The 20,555-nt window shown below is 49.7% G+C and overlaps 1 protein-coding gene across 1 annotated transcript in view; it reads right to left on the reverse strand.

Moving 5' to 3' along the window:
- Window positions 1-20,555, reverse strand: part of LOC147894483 (uncharacterized) — a 214,759-nt gene that overhangs the window by 153,483 nt on the left and 40,721 nt on the right. Inside the window, exon 7 of the mRNA XM_087385319.1 lies at window positions 6,338-6,372. Within this exon, the coding sequence (XP_087241445.1) occupies window positions 6,338-6,372 (35 nt within the window). The remainder of the gene's footprint in view (window positions 1-6,337; window positions 6,373-20,555) is intronic.

Here is a 20,555-nt window from a genome sequence, read left to right on the forward strand (position 1 = left end):
CCTGTGCAGAGGCTGCTGCGTAGAAGGTATGGGCAGCAGTGGGCCTGGTACAATGCAGACGGAGGGTGTACAGGGGCTGACAGAGGTGGTACGGATGCAGGCGGAGCAGCAACAGTAGGCAGAGCAGCAACAGCAGGCTGCGGGCAAGGTACAGAGACGGGCGAGGGAGAGGCTGAGGGTGAGATCACCATCGCTCCTCACACACACACACACACACACTTTTTTTTTGTGAAACCAGTAACTATATTATTAACATGAGATCAATGTACATGACATTAGACTCCAAAAGAGAGCCTAATGGAAGAACTCAAAAACAGTCAGAAAACACTTCAAGGCTAGTAGCATCCAGGTCCCTCGCAGCATAACTATCACATATAGAGATTGCTTGAGGGACATTCTGAAGAAAGCATATGCCTGAGGAAACTGTTGTCCCATCCTAGAATGTAATCTCTGTGTCCAAATAGTCCATAGTACCCAAAAACGAGCCCAGTGAAAGAAAAGGAGGAATGGAGACATCTGAGATGAGGAGCATCCAAACATCCAAACACACACACACACACACCTACTATGTCACACGCACACACACATCGCTCCACACACACACACACACACACACACATGCAGGCAAATTACGCACCTTGCAGCAAGAAATCAACTGTTTTTCACATTTTTGTGAAAGTTAGAGATTGTGAGTTAGTTTCTCTACCTCAAATAAATGGTCTTTATACCATGATACTGTCTACGCTAGACCTTGTTTTGCAGATCGTGCAGTATGAAGCCTGTTGCACATGTACGAATAGGGATGCGAGTGCAATACTAGACAATTGAACTTCAAATGTCTTTCCCTGCTTCTCCCCGCTCTCCCCCCCCCCCCTCTCTCTCTCTCTCTCCAGATCTTCACACTCATGGCAGGAGGCATGGTCGATGGCCATGACTTCCATCATTTCTTTGGATCACAGACCCCTTAGGGAAGACGATGTTCCTCATATTTCATATTTTACATTTTGTATGTAGGCATTTTTGGTACTCTATTTCATTTCATTTTGTATCTAGGATTTTTGTAGCCAATTTTGGCATCTTAGCTGTATTACGATGAGGCCACCTAGTTGGCGCATCGTTAATGATGTATTTTCCTTTCGGATGATTTTGTGTCCCATAGGCCATGTATGGCCTTCCGTGGACCTTTAATAAAATTTCTTTCTTTCTTTCTTTCTCTCACTTGCCCGACTAGAGTGACAATACTTCCACTCTCACTTCCAAGATCCCTAGACCAAGTCTTTTTTTCTTTTCTATTCCTTCCGCCCAAGGGGTATGTATGGCAACCTTGGGCCTAATTTATCAAAGGAAGATTGGGCTCAAGTAGAGCATCTATAGGTCCTCTTGCTCTCTTGGATGATCTCTTGCAAGCCATCGGTCCCACATCAGATTGTTTTGGCCAAGTTTGGTGCATCTCCACTACAACATTTCATCACATACCTTTACCAAGTTAGTGTGTATGGCGCTTGCACCTGAGAACAACATAGGCTATCATGGCTAGCCCTGTCTTCCTCCATGACCCTAGTAACTGAGGATGATTAGAGATGTTGGTATGCACACACATGCAGGTGGTTTAAGAGTTTGGGACTCCACATGGATAGATTACTCCCTTTTCTTGAGGCTCCTTCAGTATCACGAGGTCAACCATGTCATTCGAAAGGACCTCCTATAGCTACACACATTCAGGACCGGGCTGGCTCCCTGGTGAGCTTCCTGTGAGGCTCAGCTTCTACTGGGATCAATGTCTATGGATTTCAAAGGAGAACTTCATTGATCCACCAAGATATACCCGGATCCACCTTTCACACTAATTGAGGATATCGATCGTACAGTTCCAAGTCTCATCGAGAGCGAAGTAGCTAAGGGCATACCTCGGGAGAGCCGCATATGCACCTTGTGTGATTGCCATGAGACCGAGTCAACGGAGCATTTGACTTTCAAGTGCCCTGTATACTATGAGATTTAAGGTCATCATCAGTGTCTATTCAGAGATTTAAGGGCATACCTCAGGAGAGCCGCATATGCACCTTGTGTGATTGCCATGACACCGAGTCGACGGAGCACTTCACTTTCAAGTGCCCTATATACTATGAGATTTAAGGTCATCATCAGTGTCTATTTAGAGATGGTTTCAGGCACCTCTCTAGCTTTATCTCTTACCTAGATCAAAGATGCCATACTACCTTTATCCATGAGATTATCAAAGACAGAGAGCGCTTGCTCAGGACATAGAGGAGGGGTTAGGGCACACAACCCCAGACTCTACCCAAAGCATGAACATAGAGTTTTCCAGCCAAATCATATGGACCAGTAGGGGTGAGCACAAGATCCACAGCCAGTGACACAACAAACTCGACAACAGATTGATGCAATGATCACGCTTGCTACATTCCCAAAGAGTGCCCCCACCATCTTTTTCCAATATTACTAAGAGAAAATCCCATCTCACTCTACCATGTGCCTAATCAAAATCAAAACACCAATTTTCCCAGTGGTTGCAACAGTTGAGGAAACATTCAAAATGTTTTCAAATATATCTCTATCTTTAATAAAACCATTTTGGTCCCTATCCACTACCTTCATGCAGATTACCCTGATTCTACACACTAGATCCTTAGCAACTATTTTATAACATGTGTTGAACATTGTGATAGGCCTCCAATCCCTTACCTTCAATTGTTTTGGGAAACAGCTTCAACAAACCTACATTTACATCCTCAGAGAGCATACACTAGCTTCTCAGTGGCTCATGTGTAGTTGCCTCTTTGTATTATTTTCAAGTTTTTAATGGGCAAAAAATTTTATTGGAAAAACAAAATGGAGGTCTCTTGATTGTGTGAACCAAGCAATGGATCCTAGGTGATAAAAAAGGTACCTCTACTCATCTTGCCAATCAAGTATGCAACGATGCAACAAATATGCAATGCTACATTGACTCTATCATTGCAAGGCATCGTGCGCATTGGGGATCCGCACCAGGAACCTCCCTCTAAATATTAACAGAGAGTCCACTTTGCAAGAAGAGCAAAAAAAACAATGAAGTTTGTCTTGTCTTGTAAGACCTCCATAGATGTTCCCAGAGGTGGGTTTACAGGCCCGAAAGGATGGGAAATGGGCGGTAGTATGAGATGGGTGACTCCTTACCGGCTCCCGTCATGCACAGGGTCCCTCTCCCACATAGGGGGGCAGGGTCTATGGGACTTAGACATCCAAGACCCTATCTTTTACCATCTGGAACTATAATGGTACTTTACGGTCGGAATCAGGGAGTTTCTCGAATTCATATACAAGTCATGACATAGTCTTTTACACAGAGACACATCAGAGTCCAGAGTGTCCTCTACCAATGGTTAGTGCCTATACTTGGGAGGCGGCATACAGAGATGAGACGGTGGAGTAGCGGTTCTCTAAATGTCTTCTCTTTTGGGGGCCATCTCAATAGAGAAGAGAGACCCACACTTTAGGTTTCTCTGGATCCGGATTCGACATATGGACAGCCAGGATCTACTCATAGCAATATGTTACTTCCCCCCCGATACCTCACCCTTTGCGTGAGATGTCCGAGAGGAGACTGACACATTGAACACTTTATTTAGCAACAACTCCAAAGACTTTTGGCGGAGATTCCTAGAAAGACGGTCTCCCTCACCTATCACCGATACTAAAGTTTGGTATGACTATGCATGCACGTTATATGACTTCCGGGATCAGCTTGCTCCTAACCTTTCACACATACCTCGTCTTACTTCTTGTACACTCTTCACTAAGGGGGGTGTTAAGGACGTTGTGATGAAGCTTCATAATGGCCGAGCGAAAGATCATGAGGGGCTATGCACTCAATTCATTCCATATGGAATTAGCATCCTCGCCCTGATCTTAGCAAAGCTCTTTAATGAAGCTGTTTGCCTTGGCTTCCCACGCACTTGGGCCCTTAACACTATCGCACCCATCCACAAGCCATGGGATCTCATGAACCTGGGGAACTACAAGACCGTTATGATTGGGCATGTTATGTCCAAGATTTATGCATCAGTGCTCGATTCTGAGGTCAATTGATTCACAGAGATGCGGGGGCTTAGAGCTTATGGACCTGACATGGTTATGGGACCATGGATCACATTCTCATGCTCAGATGTATTATTGAGGAGGCGAGGGCACAGAGACAGAGGGTTTATTGTTCCTTCCTGGATTTCCGCAAAGCCTTTGACACAATTCCTAGAGCCCGCCTCATTCGGCATCTACGGGACTTGGGCTATGATCAAGAGTATGGGCTGTTATGGCACTTTACGAGAGAAAGAAAGAAAATAAAGAAATATATATTAACATCCACAGGAGACCTCGCGGACCTATGGGACAAAGCGCACAGAAAAGCGAACTCATACAAGCCTCAATGGGTTGAAGCAAAGGGTACGCTAGGACCCTTGCTGAGTACTAATCTATGCCAATAGAATCATAATCATAATCATATCATATCAATCAATCTATCCAGGCGCTGGGACGAAACTGAAGCTTGGTATAGTGACGGCTCTCTGGTGGGTTGTGAAAATATCTCGTATTTGCGTCTGTCAAGCTGTGGCGGGGGGTGCAGTCTCCTCTCTCTCTAGACTCTTTGGGCTATGTCTAGAGTGATCCCTCGTCTCTTTTGATCTCCTCTGAGGAAAGCTGTGATAGGTCGGACCTCAATAGAGTGTACTCTGGGGGCTCTCTGTCGCACATGTGGCCTCTGCATCCCTCTCTTGGCGGTACTGTGCCAGCTGCTCATCCAGACTGCTTTCATATCGGCTAGCTCCTCTTCCTCCACTCCACTATGTCTAGGGGCTGACTCAAATGTATAGAAGTCTGTGATGTGTTGCTGTGTCCGGTCACCCTCTATGTCCTGTAGTGGTCTGACTAACCCCTGCTACTCTCTGATTTGTCATAGAAGCACCTCCCTATGTCACCACATCTCCATCAGATAGAGTCCGATATAGACCTGGTCAAGGAAATGGATCAGTCGTGACAAAGGACCGAAGCCATTCCCCTCTAGGTAGAGACAGTGATAGCATCCTCGAATCTCATAGTAGGCTGGGCAAACACAAAGGAAATGCTCCTCTGTCTCAACCGCCCCCAGTGTACATAGCATGCAGATCCGTTGCTTTCTAGGTATACCCGCTGCTCTCCCTGCCTCAATCCTCAGCTGATAGGATGAAACTTGCATCTGACCAATGGCAATCCTCAGTGCATGAGATACTCCTCTATCCTCGAGATATTGGGGTCTAATAATGAATCCCTCCTCGATACTCGTAGAAAGTGGTCGCGATAGAACTGGGTCTTGGTGGGGAGTTCCTGGTCCTCCCCCCAAGTCCGGGATGTGTGAAGCTGGAGGAGGTCTAATCATATAATACGGTTGATCTCATCATGCAGGATCAACTCAGGAGGTGCATCCATGCTGTACTGAAAGGGGGGAAGCCTATCCATCTGGATACCGTGCCTGGCAAGCCATGTAGATATGCGTGCATACCATGTGTCTGCCCCGCTCTTTGCAAGTCGTCTGGATGACTCTAGGGCCAATCTCGGAAGTCTCCAATGGGGTAAGTCCCACACCCTGTGGATGAAAGTCACTGTCTGAAAGGTGGCATCAACTTGGAGAGATGTCATGGTGAACTCTGCCTGTACTATCTCATGTGGAACTAAGGGCTTACATCGGATCATCCTGGATCCCATCGTCACCTGTAGCCGCTCGAAGCTCCTCCAATCTCTTCTCGGAAGATCGCACCCCCAGAAAGGTGTTGCATACATGACAGTCGGTCGCACTAGTGTGTCGAAAAGCCAGCCGTTTGTTGGTGGATCCTGGAAGTGCACCTGGAGACACTGCCGCTCTAGTCTAGCCAAAGCACTACGCCCTCGTGTGAGTTGGGCTGCATGTTCCATCATGAAGATGGGTCCTGTGAAGACTGCTCCCAGATATGTGTATGATTGCACTATCTCCATAAGTTCACCATGATAGGTGAAAGTGAGTCGGTTAGTCACGGCTTGTGAGGTGTTGAAGATCATAACCTTAGTTTTCCCAAGGTTGACCGTCAGATCTCTCTCTTTGCAAAACACCTCTAAGGCCTCTAAATCTCTTTGTAGTCCCTTCGCTGAAGAAAATATGAGGACTATATCATCAGCATCTAACAGTATCTGTATGAGGAGATCCCCTAGTGATGAGCCCTCACCACCTATGCGATCTATGAAAGATGTGATCTCATCAATGTAGAGTCCAAAAAGAGTCGGTGAGAGAGGGAAGCCCTGCTTCATCCCAATGGTGCTCTCGACCCACTCTGATAGGCCGCCTGGGGTACGGGGACCCTGCCTCTGACTGACTCATATAAGCTCATCACACCCCAAATCAGTATCTCTGGGATCTGCATCTCCTGTGGTCTCCTGATCATGCGGGATTGTGGAACAGTGTCGAAGGCCTTTCGAAAGTCTATGAAGCATGTGTAGACTTTCTGATGTCTGGACCTCGCCTCCTCAATGATAGCCCTCATAGTAAAAATGTGGTCTAGAGTAGAGTGCTGCCAAGTAGTGGGCCTGGGCATAGTGGACATGTCTGGCAGTGTCTGCCTTGGGACATCATATGAGGAGCATGCATAGGTGTGCCACATGCACGGATCGGTGATGGCGATGGGTGGCTTTCCCTCCGCGAGGAATCCCCACCCAATGGTTGGGTCTCCTCCGCAAAATGATATGATGATCTCATCCATCCTATGTGTGAGGAAGGCTCGTCTCTTGCGGCGTGTCAACCACCGAAATATCCTGTGTGCTTCGTGTGGCGTCAATTGACCCAAGGCTCGCTCCCGTGTGAGTGGGCTCACATCTCTCTGCACTCATCATCAAACCAGGGGTTCTGAGGCATCTTCCCATCTCATACCCATGAAGATTGGGTCGTAGGAAAGGATCTGGTGGCAGCATCCTGTATCACGGTGACAAGGGTAGCTGAGGCATGGGCGAGGTCTAGATCAGCCTCCAATAAGGCCATAAGCTCTCTGGCTAAGTGGCACACATACACTGGATCAAGAGCACGGTCAAAGTGGATCTAGGTACGCGTAGCGGTAGGAACTCTCCCTGTGCCTGGTGTAGTAACAAGAACATTGAAGGCCAGATATGAGTGCTCAGCTCCAAGTGGGGGGGGGTATGGTGAGGTCATTTATCCGTGAGACGAAAGCCAGTGGGCCTAGTAGGTAGTCCACTGTGCTAGTCCCACCTCCAATAAGGCCAGAAGCTCTTTGGCTAAGTGGCACACATACACTGGATCAAGAGCACGGTCAAAGTGGATCTAGGTACGCGTAGCGGTGGTCCCTGTGCCTGGTGTAGTAACAAGAACATTGAAGGCTAGATATGAGTGGTCAGCTCCAAGTGGGGGGGGGGTATGGTGAGGTCATTTATCCGTGAGACAAAAGCCAGTGGGCCTAGTAGGTAGTCCACTGTGCTAGTCCCACCTCCATGTGGGAAGCATGTGAATCCCTCATATGATGGCCATCTTTGAAGGCCATTGTAGATGATGAGGTCGTGGACAGCTCCCAACTCAAGCAAGTGTTGCCCGTATGCTGTCACATGCGAAGTATCTGCAGAGAGTCTCTGAATCCCAAGTTCTACTACCAGTGGGCCAAGTAGGTAGTCCACTGTGCTAGTCCCACCTCCATGTGGGAAGCATGCGAATCCCTCAAATGATGGCCATCTCTGAAGGCCATTGTAGATGATGAGGTTGTGGACAACTCCCAACTCAAGCAAGTGTCGCCCATATGCTGTCACATGCGAAGTATCTGCAGAGAGTCTCTGAATCCCAAGTTCTACTGCATCTAACTCTGGCATCATGTGGATATCTCTCTCATATGTGAAGTCAAGTAAGCCCACTAGCCTATCCCTTGTCCTTGCATTGAAATCCCCCAGAAGGAGGGTGTCTCCTTGTCTGGAGAACTCTATGATATCCTCATGTATCCTCTCATAAGGGCTGTACCCCTCTGTAGTGACATCATGGGCATATGATGACATGTGCGGAGGGAAATAGCATACTACAATGAAAATAGGTCGGGCATCTAGTGGCTGCACTCGTATCCACATGTGACGTGCATGTTCCTCTCTCCGTACCACAGATATGAGTGGCCTCAAGTGTGTTTTGAAAAGGACAGCTACACCTCCAAAGCCTCGTACCCCACTATCTCTCCTCATTTCTTTCCTATGAGCAGACTCCCAGGTGTATCCTGTCACTGTGGGCAGCCCTCTCTCTGGGCTGTCATGTGTCTCAATGTAGAAGATGATGTCTCTACCTATGTATGTCTCCGAGAAGCCACTTGGGTTGGGGACCAAAGTGTGCCATTACAGTTCCATACAGCCATACTCAGCTTGTTTTGTGCACTCTTCTCCCGGCTCTGGCACCGTCATAGTTCACCCTCTTCTTTCTGCCCTTTCTCCCCTTCTCCCTTGTCACCTCTGTCAACTCTTTCTCGAATAATCACTTTGCCATCTCTGTAGGCAGCCCATTTCCCTGCCTCTCTTGCTGCCATAACCCGTACCATCCCTTCTCTCCAATGCTCCTGCTGCAACAGCATGAGATCATCATCCAAAAATATTATGGTCCCTTTCAGGGTTGCCCTCATGCTCATGAGAGTGGACCTGTCGATAGCTATTCGTAATTTCATTACGAGTGGTCTTGTTGGAGCTTCAGCTTTACCAACCCTCCATGCTGTCTCGCATGTGAGGCTGACTCCCATTTTGGTGGACAAGGTCATAGCATCGGACATAGGGGTGTCTCCAACTGTTAGGCCTCTAACCAGGACATTCAAGGCCTTGCTGCTCCTCCTTTTCTCTTCCTCCAGGGCTTCAGAGATGATCTCTTTCTTGGGGGCTGCCGTACCCTTCTTAACCACATTCTTCCATTCTAGTATGTCTCCGTTACCTTTAGTGATTTGCTATGTGAACTCAGCATGCTTCCCTTGTATGGTTGTCTGTAGCGCTGCTATCTCCTTCTTAAGCATCTCCTTCTCGGCTCTCATCTCTTCCATTGCTTTGCACGTACCTTCTAGTACCCCCTGCATTTCTCTCAATTGCTGTAATTCTGTCCCCATGGCCTGCATTTTGTCCTTGAGGTTGACCTTCTCATCTTCCCATGCCTCTTTCTCCTTTTCCCATTCATCCTTCGTCCCTTTCTCCTTCCGCCATTCTTCTTGCATATGTCTCCCTTGCTTCTTGATTTCATTCAGGGTCTTGTCAATATGCGTCTTTTCTGCCATTAATGCCACATTAGTGGTCTCGAGGCTATCGACCTTTTCAATCAAGGCCAAGCAAATTTTGCTGAGGTGGGTCAATACCTCGGAGGTATTCTTTGGGGGTGTTCCTGCCATGTACACTTGCATTGCACTTTTGAGAGCCTTAACATAGCTCCGTGTCGTCATGCTGGTCTTTTCTTTTTTAACCCTGATCTCTGAGTTTCTTTTTCTACAGTTTGCTGGTGGAGTGGAGGCAGCAGCTCACGTGGGACCCTGGGGCATCATCTTGACCTCCGGTTGCAGTTCGGGGGGGGATTTTCTGTTCAGTCACAGTCCCGGGGGCCTGTGTACCCCTGGCACAGAATTTCGATGGCCTTTATTGGCCTTGGTGCAATCTTGTTGTATTGTTTACATAGGTAGATATAGCAGCTACTGCTAAACAGTAGGCGGGAGGTAGACTAGTGGTGGGGTAGGTAGTTGAGGGCTAAAGGAGGTGGCGCAACAGTAGGAAGGCGGGGCTAGGAGCCCTACTCCAAAGTCATGCTCCTTTGCAAAACAGATTTGTGGAAAGGGAGCGTTCCATTTGTGCACCACTTGTGTGAACTTCACAAGCCAAATACAAAGGACATGTCACCGGTCTTTAGACATTTGAAAAATGCCACATCAGCGTCCTCCTTATACCCCTCTCCAATCCAAAACTCTTAAAGCCCTTTCTTTCCCCCCTCTTGCTAAGAGTATCTTTCAAGGCACCTCAAATCATTTTAGTCTCACTGATTTCAAGAAGACAGCAAAGTTCGTGATGACAAGGAGTTCAAAACGTGGAAGTTTGGGAAAAAGCGGGATCGAAAGCAAAGATCGCTTGTGAAGTAAAAGGACGCAGTGCCTTCAAAAGCAAATCCAAAGCCTCGAACAAACACTAGGGAAGTGGGCATTGCATATTACTCTCTATTAAAAAGCTTTTTGCTTTATATCTCCAGGAAAAATTTTACATTTGAAATGGAAACTCTAGAAAGGGACGAAATGGTTAGGGAGAGTGAGGAAAGAGCTAGAAATGGAAAGATGGTTATGGAAGAGGAAATACATGAGGAAGTACATAAAGAAACTCAAGAGGATAACGTGGAAATGGACATGGAGGACAGAGACTACGGTGATTATGAAATTCTGTATACGAAATTCACTAAACTTGAAACTCGAACAAACCTGGAGACACAGTCAGGAACTACTAGTCATACATTGAAAATCCTAACTGAAGCCATAACCAAATTATCCGATTCTCAATTTGTAACTCCTATGGAAAAACCATCAACTCCTCCTAATCAAGTTGAGAGGTCCACCTACCTCTAACATTCTTAAGGACTTGAAACCGCCAATTTTCAATGGGGAAGAAAAGGAGCGTAATAAAGATGTGATTAATACGTTCTTGCAAAAATGGCAAGACTTCCATCGACTCAAGAATACCCCTCCTGAAAATCAAGTTGTGGAAGCAAGTCTTTCCCTTGGAAACAAGGCCTATAAATGGTGGACGAGCCTCAAAGAAAATGATAGAATTCCTAGGTATTGGACTGAGTTTGAACAAGCCTTCTTAAAAGAGCTTTTAATGGAAAATGAATTAGAAAGAGCATGGGAGGCTTGGGACAATTGCACAATGGGTAAAAGCACTCTAGTTCAGTACATAACGAACTATAGGGAGGCTGTCCTTAAGCTGAAGGAAATTAATGAATTCCAAAAGATAAGGGGTTTCGTGAGAGGTCTTAAAGACACTTATAAGGTTGAGGTGAAAAGAATTCTCCCAAAACCTTTGAGGAAGTAATTAAGTATGCCTAAATATACGACGATAAGATACAAAATTGAAACTTCAGGCTCCTGCGAGCTCCCTCCCCCTTCGCTCCCCGTCTACCCCCCCCTCGCTACCTGCGCGGCCCTCTCCCTCCCTCCGTCGACTGCTGCCGTGCAGCCTTCGCCCCCTCTCTCCGCTACGCTCTCCCCCTCTCCGCCAACTCCTCCGCCCGTCGCTACCCCCTCCCCCCCCTCTCTTCACTACACTCACTCCTCCGCCCGTCGCTACCCCCCCCCTTTTCCTCGCTACTCTCACTCCGTCCCGCTCCGTCTTGTTTCCCTCCTCTCCTCTCCTCTCACCTCACCCCATCCCACCTCCCTCCGTTCCGCTCCACTCTCCTCACCCTTCCCGCCTGGACCCCCTCTCTCCGCTCCACCCCGCCCACCCGTTCCGTTCACCTCACCCCACTCCACTCACCGCACCCCGCTCCACTACGCTCACCTCACCCAACCCGCCTCACACCACTCCGCTCCGCTCACCTCACCTTAGTTCCCCTCACCACCCTTAGTCCCCCCCTTTTTTTTTTTTTTTTTTGGCCACCCCTTGTCCCCGCCCACCTTCTTCCACCCTTAGTCCTTACCTCTCACCCCCCTCTTCTTTTCCCTTCACCTACCTCGGGAGTTCGCAGTTAGTCAAGCGATATGGCGGCTACGTGCCCGGAACCGGTGGCCCCGACGGACCCCCCCCCTCCACCAGCCTATCGCGTTACCTTGACAGAGCACCAGGTCTCCTTGGTGAAGCAGGCCGCCATGGACTTCTCCCAGACATCAGTTTATGGGAGGGTCATTGGTTTCTCTCCTTCACGAGCAGACATCAGGGATTGATTGCAGTCCACCCTCTACCTCGAGGACAGTCAACATTGAGGAGGTGGCACTCATGGGACGTGGCATTTTTTGGCTTAAGCTCTCCTCAGCACAGGCTGCGAGCGACATAGTCAGGCGATCCCCTACTTCTGTGGGTGGGAAGATCATCCTCATGGTCCCTTGGTATAGGGGTTTCAGTGTAGCGGACTTCGATTCCCGCTTTCGTATTCCTCAACACCCAGTTACCCTTATCTTCCCAAGTCTCGCAACCAAGCTTCACCCGATCATCAAGGACCTGGGGGCACACTTTGGTTGGCCTATGCAGGACACTTACGTTGATGCGGCGGCAGCCCAAGGGGTGCCACGTGTCAAAGTGGCAGTCCTTGATCCACAGAGCATCCCGTCGGAGTTCGAGATAGAGACAGACACAGGTGTGGTGACGCAGCGCATTCTGGTCATTGGTCGCCCAAACCAGTGTCTGAGATGCCATGGCTTCGGGCACCAGGCTTGCTCTTGTCCTCGCTTCACGGGTACAGATTCCCAGAAGACCCCCGTTCAGGCAGCTCAGGATCCTCCGCTCCAGTCAGCGACATCCCCTCCCGAAGGGGAAGGCTGGACGGAAGTCAAATGAAAACGGAAGGGCAACAAGGCAGGCCCAAAAAAACCTTCCCAGCCACAGCCAGAGCCCCCTCAGATGATCCCTACTCATCAGCAGCTCGGTAAGGGGAAGGAGAAAGGAAAGGAGAAGGTAGCCTCCCCCTCATCCCTCACCCCGCCCTCCCCCACCTCCCCCCTCCTCGATTCTCCGACCCCCACCCCCCCTCCAGGATCACCCCCCGCACCAGTGGTTTCCGCTCCACCCTCTTCCTCGAGCATGACCCAGAAGGAACCCCCCCCCCCCCACCTACGCCACCTTCAGCCCCGAAGCCTGCACAGACCTCACCCTCGTTTATCCTTTCGAGCCCGACGGCAGGGATAGGCCTTTCCCCACAGGTGGCCAGCACCCCTCCCTCCGGTTCAGACTCCTCATCTTCATCCCCAAGCCCAAAGGCTGCTCCTAGAGCTCTTCCATTGGAGTTTTACCGAGCAGGTCCTTGGGACTACTTGGATGCAGCGGGTATTGGCTCCTTTCCCGCATGCCTAGACATCAGCATCTTCTTCATCCGGAGGGTAAGGTTTCCATCCTGGCTCCGCACGATGGTCCTAGCTATTCCTTCACTATCTCCAGTGAAGGGAATGAGCAATGGACGAATGAAAATGTTTGGGAGACGATACGAGACTAGACCCAGGAGCAGGTGCAGGACTGGATTGGTAGCAGAGCAGTGGAGCTTCTTCAGCAGCAGTGGCAGGAGGGCGATGTTCGTCTGCGTTGGCGCCACAGCGCCAAACGTTTCCGACTCCTGGTCATTATCAGACCACCGCTGGAGTGGGCTTACGTGGAAGGGCTTCGCCCCTGGAGGACTTCAGAGATTGTAGGCTTCTACAGCATTTCCTTGGCAGAGGCGTCGAGCTGGTTAGAGAGAGCTTACCACCATAGGACGAAAGGCCTTTCCCCTCTGCTGAAGGTTTTAGAGGATGGGTCCGATGATCCGGCCTCTCCTTCGAAACCTTCACAGAAGCACCTTCGTCTCCACACAGGACATCCTTCGACCACTTCGACTTCCACCGCTAGCAGACAGCTGTTTGTGGCCCACCTTCCCTCCTCATGAGTTTACACATTATCTCTTGGAATGTCAACGGGTTCCACTCATCAGGCACCCGTGGCCCCAGGAAGATGGTGCTCAGACAGGAGCTCCAGCCAGCTTTGGTGGGAAAGATAGATGTGCTCCTATTACAGGAACACAAGCTTTCGGCTTCACAGACTAGTATTTGTGGGAAGGTCCTCACAGGACGCTCCCACACCTACTGGGAACCTTCGATTGGCGAGCAGGGGAGAAGCGGAGGTGTCTGTACCTCCATCGACGCTTCTCTAGTTCAGCATGTGTTTGGTTCTTGCACTTTGATCCCAGGACGGGCGCTTTGGGTGGGCTAGCATATTGAGGGATCCCACATCGGCATCCTCAATATCTACGCTCCGACTGATCTCAGACGTAGATCCATTTTTTGGAGATCCTTGACAGACCTATTACCAGAGATGGACTCTTGGATTGTAGGAGGGGACTTCAACAACCTTGAGACCTTAGAGGATCAGCAGGGAAGGGGCCCAGAGTTCCTCAGTATAGCTCATGCAGAGCAGGCAGATTGGGACTCCTTCCTCTTTGCAGTTGGAGGCCGGGACAAGTGGAGGGAGCCTTCCTTTCGCAGATGGCCTGGGAGTCTGGACTTCTCTTGGGGTTACAGGAGGGAGGGAGGCAGACTCCTGGGGAGACTGGACCGTTTCTATGTCAGTGATTGGGCGCTTGGCAGAGGAGGAGAGTCAGGAGTGGTTCCAGGGATGACACTTTCAGACCATGCCCCAGTCATCCTAGTCCTGGACTCGGCCTCTCAGTCCTCACCTCCACGTTCATGTCGGGATCCCAGATTCCATATACACCAGAGCAGCGGTTCACAGCAGGATTGTGGACCTATGGGAGCAGGAGTGGGACCCTACCAGGGATATGGCAGCACAGGTAGCGCAGGCACTTGATGAGTCTAGCCGCATTTGCCAGCATGAGGCGATTCAGGTCAGACAGCGGTGTTGGGCGCGGGAGAGGGGTCTCAGACGTGACCTCGCCTCGATTCAGAGGATGCAACAGTCTTCTCCAGGCTCTGAGGAGCTCAGACAGAGGAGCTCAGACAACAGGAGGTTCGGGCCCGGGCCATGCTAGAGGAGATCACCCAGCGTCGCTCAGAGTTTTCATTTCATGCTTCCAAGTCCTTCTGGGCTAGGAAAGGCGACAGGATGTGCAGGGAGTTTTTCAGGACTCATGGACAGAGGTCAGCAGGGGAACAGCTCCGTTCTCTTAGGGCGCAGGATGGTAGTGTCAGGACAGATCCAGATGAGGTCTGGGACTTAGCGACAGACTTCTACAGATCTTTATTCCAGCAGGAGCCCCCAGACCCTCGTGGTCGCATTTGCAGGGAGGAGGTGTGGAGATCTACACCGAGACTCGTGCAGCCCAGCATGAGCGATACCCTTCTCGCACCCTTCACAGTTGCGGAGATGCAGGATGCGGTGAGTGCTATTGATGGGCAGAAATGCCCAGGTGAGGATGGCCTCTCTAGAGCTTTCTTCACCACCTTTTGGGAGCAGATCCACCGGCCCTTGCTCGCAGCCTTCCAGCACATCTTCTCCAGCGGGCAGATGCCAGAGAGCCTTGCAACATGCCTGATTTGCCTCATCCCCAAAGGGGGGGACCGCCAGGAGATCAGACAGTGGCGCCCAATCACCCTCCTCCCGACCGCCTACAAAATCCTCGCGAAGATGATCAGCAGTCGCATCCGCCCCCTGCTACACGATCTGATTCACGACACCCAAACTGGTTTTGTCCAAGATCGTAGCATCTTGGACAACATCTTCACTTTCACAGAGGCGACGGAATGGGCCTAGCACAGTGGACAGCACCTTGCCATACTCCTTCTCGACTTTGAGAAGGCGTACGACAGGGTAGACTGGTCTTTCTTGGAAGGTACACTCGCTCGGTTCGGTTTCCCGGACGAGTGGATTGGAGGTATTGCTAGCCTTTACAGATCGGCCTTCAGTCGGGTTATCATTAGCGGCAGGATGGGGGAGAGATTCACACTTGAGCGCTCGGTACATCAGGGCTGTCCATTAGCGCCTTACCTCTTCCTATTTTTTGCGGAGGCCATGACACACTTCCTTCGAGCTCGCACCACTGGTCTTCACGGGATGCGTCTCCCTATTCGAGAGGATGCCGAGCTGTTGGACTCCGAGTATGCAGACGACACAGCCCTATACGTGCAGGATGATGTCGAGTCACTGGAGCGTGTGAGACTGTCCCTAGAGATGTTTTGCCTTGCGGCTGGAGCAAAAATCAACTGGCATAAGTCGGTTGGTTTTCTTACGGATCCGAGAGCCAGCTCACAGTGGGGTATTTTCCTGGGGTTTCGTTGGATCCCTAGAGGACAGACGACACGTTACCTGGGATTCCAGGTAGGCCTGGACATCACACCGGCTCAGCAGTTCTTGCCGGTCCTAGCCTCCATACGACGGAAGCTTGCTTTCTGGAGCACGGCTCGACTTTCCTTGGCAGGCAGGGCCCTTGTGGTCAACCAGGTCCTTCTTGCCACTGCTTGGTACGTGGCCTCTTGCTGGTGTTTCTCGAGGTCTTGTGTAGCCCAGCTGAGGAGACTGGTGCGGAATTTCCTATGGTCTGGTTCAGACGGCTCCGGCACCACCCGAGCTAGGGTCGCCTGGCAGACGATCATTCTCCCCCAGGCAGAGGGCGGCCTTGGCATCATAGATCTAGAGCTTCAGAGTCGGGCACTTCTTGGCAAGCTAGTCATCCGCGGCCTTGTGACCCCAGGAGGACAGACGTGGAAGCTCTTGCTACAGCATGGTCTCAGTGGGTGTACCCCCCAGTTAGGGGGTGTTTGGCAGCCTTCTATCCGATGGATCTTCACTTCAACACCTTTGACTCAGCCCCGTTCCCCCTTCCTCCGTAGCCTCATTTCAGTCTGGAGAAAGTTGCAACACAGCCTCTCCCAGGTCCCTCCTAGCTGTCGAGAGGAGACAGACAGACAGACAGCCCCTGATTTGGAGCAGCCAGGTGACAGATGGTGCAGGTTGTGAGCTCGGAGAGAGATCCCATATCCCTTGGGCGCTCTGGGCGCGTGGGCCCGTGCGCTCTAGAGGGACGTCTACAGTCTGCTGAGTCCAGGCGAGCTGGCAGCAGCAGTAGGTACGGCTCGTGGGATCCAAGCTCGGCGAGCGGAGATTGATGCTGCCATCCCTGCAGGTTGGAGGATTCCCGTAGACACCAGACAGCTCTTCCCGGGAGATGAGAGGTGGCTCGGACAGTTCACTCCATGAGGCATTCCTTTGGTGGTGGCAGGCCTCTTCTCGGACTCTTCGGTACACTTCTTCTCCATCACTGATGACAGTCGCCTACAGAGCAGAGAGGCCATGATCGACCCCCAGCTTCCCTGGCAGCGCCTTCGCATTGTAGGGCTGCAAGGGAAGACGTGGCATATAGACCCCCTGATTATACAGGACCAAGATTGGAGACTCTGGATTTGGGAGGGCCGCTCCTTGTCAGAGGTGGAGTGGGACCCAAGGGAGTGGCGTTGGCCACCATCGGAGACCTCAGAGAACCCCACCCCCTTCTTTTCTTACAGTGCACACACGGGTCGGCGTGCTCTTGGGGCTCTCCAGCGTGGGCTACCCACACAGGCACATAGCTGGTATGCCCAGAGGATATCCTTGGTCTTTCTTCGCACCTTCTGGAAGACTCTTTGGGCTAGCTGGCATCCAAGGAGGATCTCCTACTTCCTTTGGATGGTGGTACATAAGGGGCTTCCAGTTGGCAGCTGGCTGAGACACATGGGGCAGGAGGGGCATTGCCAGATGTGCTTTCAGGAGGAGGAGACCCTAAAGCATTGCCTTTGGAGCTGTTCGCATGCGCAGACGGTTTGGAAGGGAATCATGGGGATCTTAGCTAGGACTACACCCGAGCTAGGACCGATCACTTGGGGAGCCGTTTGTTGGTGCAGCACTGAGTCGGGGCATCACTTGGCCTATGAGTTCTCTAGACAGGATCCCGTCTTTTTCATCACGCAGGCCACTTGGGCTTACATGGACAGCTTCCCTTGGCATCTGACAGAGACAGATGCAGGAGCGTTGCCTCGACACCCAGTTTGGGAGATCATAGGGAGCATCGCAGGCTGGCATATCTGGACTTCCAGATGCGCGCAGACTGTAGGAGCTCAGACTACCTCTACTACTCAGACCCTAGCAGATATCTGGAGCACGATCATTCACACGCTCAAGGGGGGTCAGTGGGATCAGATACAGGGAGAGTCCCGAGCAGGGAAGGAAAAGAGACGACGTTTCCTTCGCGACTGGGATCACCGGGAGTTATTCTTTTAGCACTCCACTCAGAGTCTTCAGTGGCATTATGCCCCTCCACCGTGGCTGTTTGTCCACTCCCCGATGATTATGCCCTAGGAGGCTTGTATTTAGTTTTTTGATTTCTCGGGCTGAATCTGTTTTGTGATTACAGCCCGCTGGCCTTTAGGCCTTCTTGTACTCTCGCTTTCAAGTAATATAACTAGCACTACTTTTTGTGCAAAAAAAAAAAATGAAACTTCAGAGCAAACAGGTTTTGTTTCTAAGTTCAACAAATTTCCCAATTTGAAAAAGGAGGGGGCACTTTAAGAAGGAGGACCCTCAAGCACCACCTAAGAAACCTCAAACACAAAATTATCCTCCCTTGAAGAAAGAGGATTATGAAAGGGCTAGACAGTAAAATCTTTGCTTCAAATGTTTGGGCAAAGACCATGCTGCTTGGAATTGCCCTAAAAATAAACAAGCAGGATCTAAAGCCCCAAATAGCCCCTTTGCACCTTCTCTTTTTTTAGTCCCACTGCCATTGGGGCTCTTGGTTGAAATCCATACATCATTATGAATGGACTAAAACCTATAGCTGAATGTTTGGCACTGTTATATGCAAATTCTAATATGGTCAAATACTATTCCCAATTAGCTCAAAGCATATCCTCAATGATCTGATTGAATCTTTCAGTTTGATCATCACTCTGTGGATGATCCGCAGTGCTCATATTCAATGAAGTTTCTAACCTCATAAACATAGCCCTCCAAAAATGGTTGTTAAATTTGCTATCCCGGTCACTAACAATACCTGCTGGTAGCCCATACAATCTATAGATATGCTCCACAAATAGCCTAGCTAATTCTGGAGTTTTAACATCTTCATTGACAGGAATAAAATGAGCCATCTTGGTCAACCAATCCACAATTACCCATACAGAGTTGTGCCCCCTCTGTGTCCTAGGTAATCCCACAATAAAATCCATGGAGATGCTTTCCCATTTGCCAGATGGAATCTCCAATGGGTGTGGAAGACCTCCTACCTTAAGAGATGCAAAGGGGAGCCCATGAGAGGGCCAAAAAGGTAAGGTCCCTTGAGGGACACATGGCACCAAGGCAGGAGGACACTTTGCAAGCATTGGGCTAGGGGGAGGTTTCCCAAGAGAGATCTCCATGGTGATGAAAAAGGATCTTCTACAGCTATACACATTTCAGACCTGGCCGATCGAGCTTCCAGTGAAGCTCAACTTCTATAGGGAGCATTGAAGGAACATGGTGGAAACAGGGAGAGAGAGAGGGTAGGCTAGGGAGAGAGGAAGTGATACTCAAAAGAAGACATAATGAAATGGAAATGAAATGACTAGAGCAATGAACAAAAATGAGAGCACTCACATGTAGACCAAAGAGCTTGTAGCTTGATACCAATAGTTTAAGAACTAAATGCATGCATTTGGCTAACCTCTAATGGGTTGAAGCATTGTTCCAACTAAAAATCTGCTGGTCTATCTTGTCTCTAAGGGGGCCAGTTAAGGGAGCATCTACTTTGATGTAGTAATGACCGCACCCTGAGGTAGTTTTGCATCAATTTCCTGAGCTGACCAATGCATAAGCAAGGAAAACACCAGTAAATATGCAATGTACCATGCAGTTGCAAAAGAATGGCTCATGACGAGTTTTGGAGGCCAAATCTGGAGCTCCAATAAAATGGTGTTCCTTATGACGGCGGTCTCCAAGACTCAGGGTAAGGGTCAATTCATTTCTACTTGGCATGCCAAATACTTGGCCATAGTGCCCCTCTCAATCCATCTAAAACCAAGATCCTCCCCCCATCTTGGAGCATCTACATGACTGACACTGACATAGAACCCTATGAATTGGTGCCAATTGATGGACGCTCCTACAGCATGACGAAAAATCTCCAATGCTTCCTTGAAGGACAGCAAATTCTGAGGGAGGCCCTCAAGAAGTTGCATCATCCTTGAGCTCGTTGTCAAGGAATCCTTCACCATTCCTGGTCAAATCTTGTTACCAAGGAATCCTTCACCATTCCTGGTCAGAAGACAAAATTCTTGTGATTCTTTCTTGCGAGCAAAGGAAATCACTCATCACCTACACTAGAAAAATGTAGACAGAAAGGGAGAAAGAGGTCATCCCTGGCAAACAGACATGGAAATCCTGAACTCAAAACTCCTCTACCCCACTGCATTAGAACTTGACTATGGGCTCACTGGTAGAGAGAGAAAACCCGTATAATCCAAGTCTATAAAAATCCCATATGTCAAAGTGTTACTTCCAAAAACCCCAATCCACCCTATCATATGCCTTCTCAAAATCAAACAGATGAATAGCCAAGTCTGGTGACTCTCTTTGAACCCATCCAATTGCTTAATGAAGAAAATAAAAGTGATGCCATCATGACTTCTATTTTCTTCATCACATGGGCATTTGCCTTAGTGCCCCCGTTACTCCCGTGACATCAAATGCCCATCATCACATGGGCATTTGTCTTAGCGCCCCCCCTAACTCCTGTGACATAAAAAGGGGAATCCAGGATTAGCCTCATCTCAGCTGTGATTAGAGAAGCCACGTGCTCCCAAACCCTGCCCTACTACACGTGATTGGAGTAGATCCATATTGAGAGAAGGGAAGATTTAAAGTCA

Source organism: Dipteris shenzhenensis, chromosome 14 (genome assembly GCF_047967505.1).
Source record: "Dipteris shenzhenensis isolate YYH24624 ecotype China chromosome 14, Dip_SZ_1.0, whole genome shotgun sequence".
NCBI classification, from domain to species: Eukaryota; Viridiplantae; Streptophyta; class Polypodiopsida; order Gleicheniales; family Dipteridaceae; genus Dipteris; species Dipteris shenzhenensis.